Raw genomic sequence first — 9,240 nt, 5'->3', positions numbered from 1 at the left:
CATCATGGAAAAATAATATATAATAATAAAATCATTTATAAAGATATTTTCACCCTGTGGTTTGTACTATAAAGTACCTGTTTTTCATTTAATTTAACCAAATCTGATTATTTTTTTCTTCAAAATCGCTGAATTTTTGCATTTTCCCATTCAAATGCTTGGAAGTGAAGCCAGTGAGGCAGCAGCGAACTGAGCCTCACCTGGGATTGCGCAAAATCTGGCTCACTGCACCGGTTGCCATTCTATGAGAGCATGCTCCTCCTGTCTGTACGTCGCCAATAAAATGGTTAAAAACATTTAATGTATGAACTGATTTTCCATAATTTAGCTTATGTATTTAATGTACTGTGTTTTTATTGTCACAAACTGTGTGTAACGTGTTTCGTGTGCTGAGGAGCGATCAGAAACGGCAGAGAACAGATTCGAGGTGAGGCAGGCAGTTCTCGTGCCTCAACGCTGGGGGCGCTCATGAACCCAGACATTGTGACTCCACAACTGCAGAGTAAGAGACCGTAACAGCGAGCTAGCCATACAGTAGCTACGCTGATACAGAGAGCGAGAAAGACGTGGTTTTGAGTTGTACTTTAACGGTTTCTCCCTCTGCTGTTAAGCACAGCAGGAAATTAATAATATCTACATGTCTAAGTTTGATTGAGATAACGGAATTATTCTGCGGTGCGGCTAAGCATCACGTTAAAGAATAGTCTTTTTGCCGTCCAGCATTGTACGCATGCCCGAAATTTCCTTAAGTAAACAATAACATGCAGGGGGTCTAGATTTGCAAATCCGATTATAATTGGAAACTGTTTGGGGGGGAGGGGGGAGTTTGTTTTGTCGTTTGATTTTTACCCAGGAAGCACATTGGCTAAACCGTGAGTGAAACAGTCACTGGGAGTGACTACTATATATTCCATTGAGGGACAGTAATTTTAACATTACATACACCTTTCTGAACAGGCAAGGGCGCACTTTCTCCGTCTATAATCAGACATTCCTGGCACCTCCAGACCTGGGCCCCCATGGGCACCCATCCAGCTCGCGCCTGTATATATATATATATGGAAGTACGACTGATATATATGTTTATGTTAAAATAATTACCAAGATTCTGTGATGTTTTACCATTGAATGAAGAAGAGTCCATGGTTTTATGGTTGTCCTGCTTGTCCATTTCTTATCTGTCCTCCATTAATCTTTCAGTGTATTCAGCCTTCCATGTGTTTGTCCATCAGTTTGTCCGTCCATCTGTCTGTCCATCAGTTTGTTTGTCCATTGGTCTCCCTATACTTGTTGCTTTTTGCAGGTTGTGTCATGTCTGACGTTCGATGTGATTTTCTAGAAAAGTTTTGTCTTTACACCACCAGGTCTTCTGGGGAAGCTTTAAGTCGTGATGCATGTTTTTATTGTCCACATGCTGATTCCTCAGACAAACTAATGGCTGGATGTTTGTGACTGTTTGTGTCCATCAGCATTCAGCGCTACGCCGTCATCCCTCTTTCCACCAACTCGGGCCTGATTGGCTGGGTGCCCCACTGCGATACGCTGCACGCCCTCATCAGAGACTACAGAGAGAAGAAGAAGATTTTGCTCAACATTGAACATCGCATCATGCTCAGAGTGAGAGTTCACCTCAAAGTTTGAATAAGATTACTTTTTGTTTTTAAATGTGTAGAAAAAGCTGGAAGTTGGACACAGATTGGTTTGACCTGGGTTTGTTTCAGATGGCACCGGACTACGACCATCTGACGCTGATGGAGAAGGTGGAGGTGTTCGAGCACGCCGTCAACAACACGGCTGGAGACGACCTGGCCAAGCTCCTGTGGCTCAAGAGCCCCAGTTCTGAGGTACGATGCTGACTCCTAACTTGGGCTGTTGTAAACGAATATTTTAGTGATTGAGTAATCTATTGATTATTCTTCCAATTAATCGAGTAATCGGACTAAACAAAAAGATAAAATAAAATATTGGTAAGTCTAGCATAACACCAGTGTTGCTATTTGATATTAACATCAGTCCAATTTTTCATATTTGAGCATCCCTAACAGTTACTTTTCAGTAGTTTAGAAAATTAACCTGTAACAATAATACAGGTTTCTAACTTAACCTGAAGAAAAGTTATAGAAGAACCCTAACCCTGTTACCTGTGTTCCAGGTGTGGTTTGACAGGAGAACCAACTACACGCGCTCTCTGGCTGTGATGTCCATGGTCGGCTACATCCTGGGCCTGGGCGACAGGTGAGCTTTCCCTCATTAATACAAACCTTCTCTACAACCATAAAGCAACTAACGGTGGACTTTCTGTTACCCAGACATCCATCCAACCTGATGTTAGATCGGCTCAGCGGCAAGATCCTCCACATTGACTTTGGAGACTGTTTTGAAGTGAGCAGTAATGTTTTTCAGTCCGACAGTTGTTTTTCTGTGATTAGTCAGAAACTCACCGGTATGTTAACGTTGGCCAGGTGGCGATGACCAGGGAGAAGTTTCCTGAGAAGATCCCATTCAGACTGACGAGGATGCTGACAAATGCCATGGAGGTAATGCTGTGGGAATGCTGAGAGGGAACTGATGATCTGTGAGGATTTACTGCAGGAGTCTCTGGGGCTCCCAAAATGGCTCCTAATAATTTGGCCAAGAAAGAAGAGAACCAACATGTGTTTTTACACAGATTTTAGCTGGGGCTATTTTTAGATAAAATAATTGCATTCACTTTCCACAACAGAATTACACAATTATCAGTAGTATCTAATATTTTCTTTTGCATCATTGGAAACTACCGTATTTTCCGGACTATAGAGTTTACTATAAGCCGCATCTACAAAGTTTAAAAAAAAAAAAAAAAAAAACTGGAAACGTACATATATAAGCTGCGCCGGGCTTTAAGCCGCTGGTATCTCCGCCGCTCACAGTTTTTCACAAGAACGCAACATAGGGCTGCTTCCTTATTAAATCTGCTATTAAGGACGCAGCCCTGCATCTCCAATGCCAAACCATGGATTCGTTCACACTGAGCTTACATGCAGCGGCTCTATTTCCCTCCTGTACTACCAGATCTATAGCCTTCAACTTAAAAGCTTCATCATATCATCTTCTTCGTGTTGTTTCCATAATGAGGGGGTATGAGTTTGAAGAAATTTCTCTGTCGTGCCTGCTGCTAGCATGTACTTGTTTTAAATGGAAATTAGCACTTTCTTCTTTGATTTCCAATTTTTTCTTTCAATGATACACTTCCTGTTAAAGAGCTCAGTGACCGTTGAAGAAAAATCCACAGAAAAGCCACACCAGACTATAAGCCGCATGGTTCAAAGCGTAGGAAAAAGTAGCGGCTTAGAGTCCGAAAAATACAGTAAGTCCCTTTTTGGTTTACATAATTTTCCACAAACATCAACTTCCTGCAGAAGAAAATCTGAGATCAATCCTCTTTTTGTTTGTTTTCTGTTTTTCTTAGCTTAAAACCTAAAAACAGAAACAAATTATGTAAATTTTGAAAAATGAGCACAAATACTATTTATTATGCAGAAATCATCAGTTGGCTGCTTTCAGTTTGTTTATGAACAAAATAAAGATTAGTCTTTCCCATTTATGCAATGTTTTAACAGAATTTATAACTGATTTGTGCTGAATGAAGAAAGAAGAAAATTAATTTAAAATGAAGTCAAATTTGCAAGAATTTAAGACGAAGAATCTCAATTCTTATTTAGGACTCGCCTTAAAACTAAAAACCCTGTTTTTCCATCTGCGTGTGTGTGTAGGTGACGGGGTTGGATGGGAACTACAGGATCACCTGCCACACTGTGATGGAGGTCCTGAGGGAGCACAGGGACAGCGTCATGGCCGTCCTGGAGGCCTTCGTCTACGACCCACTGCTCAACTGGAGGCTCATGGACAGTAAGGGGCCGTCGAACTGTTCCTTCTCACACACACACCAATAAGCTGTTCCACCTCACACACACCCATTGAGCTGTTCCACCTCACACACATACTGTAGATCACTGCAGCTGCTGAACAAGTTCCCATATTAACATGTTTGCAGATTTTAATTTATTTAAACGGTTTTTATGTCAAAGTGAATAGGTAATATTCTAGGACTGAAACAATTAATTGGATTAATCTTGATTAATCGATTATTGAAATAATTGTCAACTAATTTAGTAATCAATTAATTGTTAATAGTAGGATACATACTGTAAAAAAAGATAATTTTCTGACAAAATAATACTCAGATTGAGGGCTGTTGTAAACGAATATTTTAGTAATCGAGTAATCTATTGATTATCTTTGCGATTAGTCAAGTAATTAGATTTTTTTTTTTAAAAAAGGTAACACTTTATTTGAAGGGGGGTGAATAAGACTGACATGACACTGTCATGAACATGAATAAGTCTTCATGAATATTTATGACTGTTGTCATAAAGAGTCATTCGGTAAATCATGACACTTTTAATACAAAGTTGACATTGAAAATGTCTTTGTTATGACAACGTGACATTACCCAAGACAACGTTGTTGTCATGACAACTTGACATTAAACAAGAAATTATAACTTGTCATGAATGTCATAACAGGTGAATTTTAATAATTGAGGTACTTGAATCATTCGAGGAATCGTTTCAGCCCTTCTCAGAGCTCTAATTGAGTCAAAATAGTTTAAAAAACATGTTCATTTTACATTTAAGATAAAAAACAGTTTACCTGTAAACATGTTACACCCAAAACTCCTTGGTGACAGTTTTAGCTCCACCTGGTTCAAATTTTGTAGAAAAAAAAAAAAGAAAATCAAAAATCAATCCAGTTAATCGTAAATCCAATAAATGAACAGATTAGCCTCACACTGTTTTCATGCTAAGTCAAGCAGAAAGAGCTGAACTTAAAAATATTGTTAGACGATTTTTTTCATTGCACATGAAACCTTTGCTACAAACGATTAAGCAAATTCTGTTGTTGCATTTTAGGCAACAAAATGCTTATTTAAAAGCTGAATTGAATTAGTTTACTAGATTTCGCTGTTTTGAAGTATGGATCAACATGACTCAACAGACTTATGGAAGATTACATTTCAGACAGAAATATGACAGTCAAACCCACAAGGCATGTATATAAACTTCAGACCAGAGCTGTAGATTTCTACAAATTAATCAGGAAAACAACTCGGTAAGAGTCTGAGTGAAAAAAGTGTGCTTTAGAGAATAATTAACTCTAACAAATATTTCACACATGCAGAAATTTTTCTTCCCTCAGATGGTCTGACATGATGAACTGAAAGAAGATTATCACTTATTATTTTGTGCAAATAATAAAAACGTCTTGTGGCTTGTGGTGTCAAGTTTGCGTTCATTAATATAATAATTTTATAAAGATAAAAGATTTAGCTTTAGAAATTACAAACATCCCAGAGTTAATTTGTGTGAGAGCAGAGCGGAGCTGCATGAGGAGTAAATAATGCAGACAGTAGAATCTGTGCAGCAGTTAACAGACTGAGATGCATTTTTATTTAATTAATGAAAACCTGTCTCTGTAAATAAAATGTGGAATAATGTGGTTGTCTGCCTGTCGCACAGCAAACACCAAAGGCACCAAGCGTTCCCGAACCAGGACCGACTCGTACACCGCCGGCCAGTCAGTGGGTGAGTAGCATGCAGACTACAGAGAGAATGACTCCGCTTTAGCAGAAAACACAACCAAACATTTGAATGTTATCTGCAGAGGCGCTGGATGGCATAGACCTGGGAGAGACCACGCACAAGAAACCCGGGACCACGGTGCCTGAATCCATACACTCCTTCAGTGAGTCCATCTGTTCCACATGAATGTTATTGTGTTGCAAACCAACTGTAATTTTCTAGGTCAGTGTATTAATCCTGGCGTGTTTGTGTTTTAAAGTTGGAGATGGTCTTGTGCAGCCAGAGGCTCTCAACAAGAAAGCCATTCAGATTATCAACCGAGTACGCGACAAACTCACAGGTGGGTTCTGGACTCAGAACAGACCCAAACTGGACGATCACAGCTTGGTTTTTCCTCAACATGCTGCTGTGCAACAAAACTATCTAAAGGCTCTGAGGCGTCGATCTCTACATCTAGCCACTCACGCTGAGTTTATGTTTTCAGGGCGAGACTTTTCTCACGATGACACGCTGGACGTCCCAACACAAGTGGAGCTCCTCATCAAGCAGGCCACGTCCCATGAAAACCTGTGCCAGTGCTACATTGGATGGTCAGTACTTGGAGATCAGACTGACATCATGATGACTGCCAACACTGGAACATTTCCACATCTTTCATGTTTCAGTCACAAACCTTTTATTGGAATTTCTTTGGTAGATCAACAAGTAATACTAGGTAGAGGTTAGCTTTCAATATTTAAAGGGCCAGTATCATTTTACATCCACATAGTTGCTTTATATGACACAATCAAGCAGCTATGTTGCCTTCAGTTGTTATAAAAAATACTATATATCAAATACGACTTAAATTGAACACCTTGAAATTGGGCCTCTGTCTCTATAAGAGGATCCTGCTCTTCCCGGCGCTCCAGGAAGTCATCCCAACATGGCGTCTCTAATAACCCTTTAACAACATTTTTAACAGCGTCGCTCTAAGCAGTAGCTCCTATAATGATCAAAGGAAAATAAACTTTTTAAAGATATTTTCTGCTATTTGTAATTTGTTCTAATGGAATAAAAATCTATTAAAATCATAAATCAGGTTTGGTATAAAAAAATCTTAAGATTTTATTTTTAATTCTCCACTTTAACCTAGTGCAATGTTTCTAAGAAGGTTGCAAATGGCATTATGGAAGAGCTTTGCTGTGGTGTAACCTGGAGGCAGATAGAACAAAGAGCAGAAGCTTCTTAAAGAGTCAGAGGCCTAATTTCAAAGTATCAAATTATGAAGTCAAACTTCTTTTCCTTCCTGTTTAATATGTGCAGCATTTTTATAACAGCTGAAGGTAACACAGTTACTGTTCTATAAATGCCACTATGTGGCTGGAAAACATGATACTGACCCTTTAAGGCTAACTGTTAGTTTTTATCTCTACAAATCAGGTTTTTGACAGAAGAGTATCAAAAAGAGGGCCACTGTTGGAAGAAAGTAATGACACGTTTTGTTACATAAACTGTAGCTTTCACAAGTCAAATCAAACCATATTCTTGCCTTAGAATGGCCCAGTCAAAGCCCAGACCTATTTGTAATTTTTTCTCCATCTATTTGGACTGAACTTGAAATATTTAGCAAAGTGAGAACTTTTTCAGTCTTCAGTAAGGTTTCTAATTCACACATTTTGTGTGAATTTGTCACAGAAAATCATAACACAAGATACTTAAGTTCATCATTGTAATGAGACAAAATATGAAACAGTCTGAGGAATTCCTACCAAAAGGCCAAGCACCTCATCTGAGTAACTCCAAATGAGGTGCTTGCTGTAGAGACAGCAAGCACGTCATCTGGAGTTACTCAGTTCGTTTAACGTTCTGATGTTTTGTGTCTACCTTCCAGGTGTCCATTTTGGTGAAGTGACAGCTGGAGGTCTCTGATGTACCAAGAGGAGAACACGACGGAAAAACTCTCCCTAAAAAAGTTCTGAGTGCAGAACTGCTGGGAGTGATGACATTTTCTCTTTTCTTTTCAGTGATTGTGTGAATTACCTGTGACACTTTCTGAGATTACTGTTTTTACTCCATAATTTATCTATTCAGTGCTCAAAACCACTTTCCAAATTTTTAACATCATAATTATTTGCTAGAAGCTTTCTATGGAGTGCATATTGTAATAAGTTATATTTTGTACTTGGGAAAGGCCGAGTTGTTCTTAAAGCCAACCATGCCGTTATCACTCTGCTAACGTGACAACTGCATCTATGTTTGCCCATTGCTAACTGAAACACATACTGTGAGGTGTGTTGGTGTGCCATTAAAGCTTGTACAGATCAATGTATTAGTGCTGAGTTCACAGAACTGAGCTGCTCATCTTCTGCTGCGAGTTTAAACATAAAGCAAATAAAATGTCCAAGCTCCTTGGAAAAAGTTAATTTTGCTCTTGCAGTTCCTCTGGCAGCCACTGAGGGCGCTCTGATTCTTTACAAAACCCTTCTTCCACTTCTCTAGTCAAGCTTGAAGGAAGAAAAAAAATCCTCTATGGGGTTAGAGACAAGGAGAGCAGATCCCACTTCAAAACTACAACTAATATGTGAATTTTTTTTCTCTAGGCTGAGATGAGATTTCTTGTTCTTCCTGTCGCTGCTTCTATATTTGTCATCTCATAATAAATATTGCAGGGAAGTCTTCCAGCTCAACAGGGAGATGCAGCCTTGCACAAATAAAACTGAATCCGATGCTGCAAATTGCAGAGGCAGACAACTATTAATTTGTGCTGCTGTTATCTGCAGGGTGAGGTAACCTCTGTTCTGTTTGCTCTCATTGTTTTTCCCACTTAATTTCTCCATTTATTTCTCCTCTGAAGGTTAATTACTTATAGATAGTTAAGGATTAGGGATCAGCGGAAAGCAGTCATTGATCTCTTCCCTGCCATGTCCACCTCTGCAATGTCACACTCTTTACACACTGGAACAGAGGCCTGGTGATTATCTGCTCATATCGATCCAGTCCTCTGTTTTTCTCTTGCTTTTCTATTTTTTACTGGCACACTCTTTCCTTTTAGCAACCAGAACCTCATTATCAAAAACGTGACTCTTCATAGCCAGGGCCACAGTTTCTGCTGTTCCTTTTCTCTCTAGCTTTATTTGTTTGTATTTTTTTAGTTTCTAAAGTCTGGTGAGTGCCAAGCAAGTCAATACCTCAAGTTAAATAGCTTCCATTGATTGGGAGACAAATTTAGCTGTTTACCAACTGTGGAAATGAGCTAAGGCCACAAAACACCAACCAAGGTGTATGCAAGGGGCAGGTTGATGTTGACGAATGATGCTCGCTGGGAGGCAATGCCCCCAAGGTAAGGAAAGGTGAACAGGTTTGGCAGTGGAAAGGTTCATTCAATCAGGCTTTCAGGAAGTCACATGACCAGCCGTGACAGAACAATGGCTTACAGTAAAACCAGGGGTGAAAGTAAGGGTGTACGGTAGGGTACTGCATTCCCCTAAAAGATTTAGCGGGGGTAGGCAGTACCTGCAAGAGAGAGAGAGCGGCTGTCTGCTGTAAAAAATCGATGGGTTTGTTTCACGGTGCAGCCGTGAGTGCACCCACTAAACAGCCGTGACTGATTAGTTTTTCAAGAACAATCTAAAACACG

General features: G+C 39.5%; 1 protein-coding gene and 1 long non-coding RNA gene across 3 annotated transcripts in view; one reads left to right on the top strand and one right to left on the bottom strand.

Annotated features, from left to right (window-relative positions):
- mtor (mechanistic target of rapamycin kinase) overlaps window positions 1–8,026 on the top strand; it is a 196,556-nt gene extending 188,530 nt beyond the window's left edge. For both annotated transcript variants that reach the window (XM_007558375.2, XM_007558366.2), the window contains exons 48-58: window positions 1,470–1,617; window positions 1,722–1,844; window positions 2,153–2,235; window positions 2,310–2,382; window positions 2,463–2,537; window positions 3,753–3,888; window positions 5,559–5,624; window positions 5,704–5,784; window positions 5,881–5,961; window positions 6,106–6,211; window positions 7,495–8,026. In XM_007558375.2, coding sequence (XP_007558437.1) covers window positions 1,470–1,617; window positions 1,722–1,844; window positions 2,153–2,235; window positions 2,310–2,382; window positions 2,463–2,537; window positions 3,753–3,888; window positions 5,559–5,624; window positions 5,704–5,784; window positions 5,881–5,961; window positions 6,106–6,211; window positions 7,495–7,510 — 988 coding nt within the window. In that variant the 3' untranslated portion in view covers window positions 7,511–8,026. The remainder of the gene's footprint in view (window positions 1–1,469; window positions 1,618–1,721; window positions 1,845–2,152; window positions 2,236–2,309; window positions 2,383–2,462; window positions 2,538–3,752; window positions 3,889–5,558; window positions 5,625–5,703; window positions 5,785–5,880; window positions 5,962–6,105; window positions 6,212–7,494) is intronic.
- Window positions 1–9,240, bottom strand: part of LOC107836941 (uncharacterized) — a 17,001-nt gene that overhangs the window by 4,348 nt on the left and 3,413 nt on the right. The window contains exon 2 of the long non-coding RNA XR_001662911.1: window positions 2,100–2,104. This is a non-coding gene — a long non-coding RNA (uncharacterized LOC107836941). The remainder of the gene's footprint in view (window positions 1–2,099; window positions 2,105–9,240) is intronic.

The sequence above is a fragment of the Poecilia formosa genome, unplaced genomic scaffold (assembly GCF_000485575.1).
Source record: "Poecilia formosa unplaced genomic scaffold, Poecilia_formosa-5.1.2 Scaffold4, whole genome shotgun sequence".
Classification (NCBI taxonomy): Eukaryota; Metazoa; Chordata; class Actinopteri; order Cyprinodontiformes; family Poeciliidae; genus Poecilia; species Poecilia formosa.
Note: the sequence above shows the minus strand (reverse complement) of the source record. Positions and strands in the feature narration are given on the sequence as shown.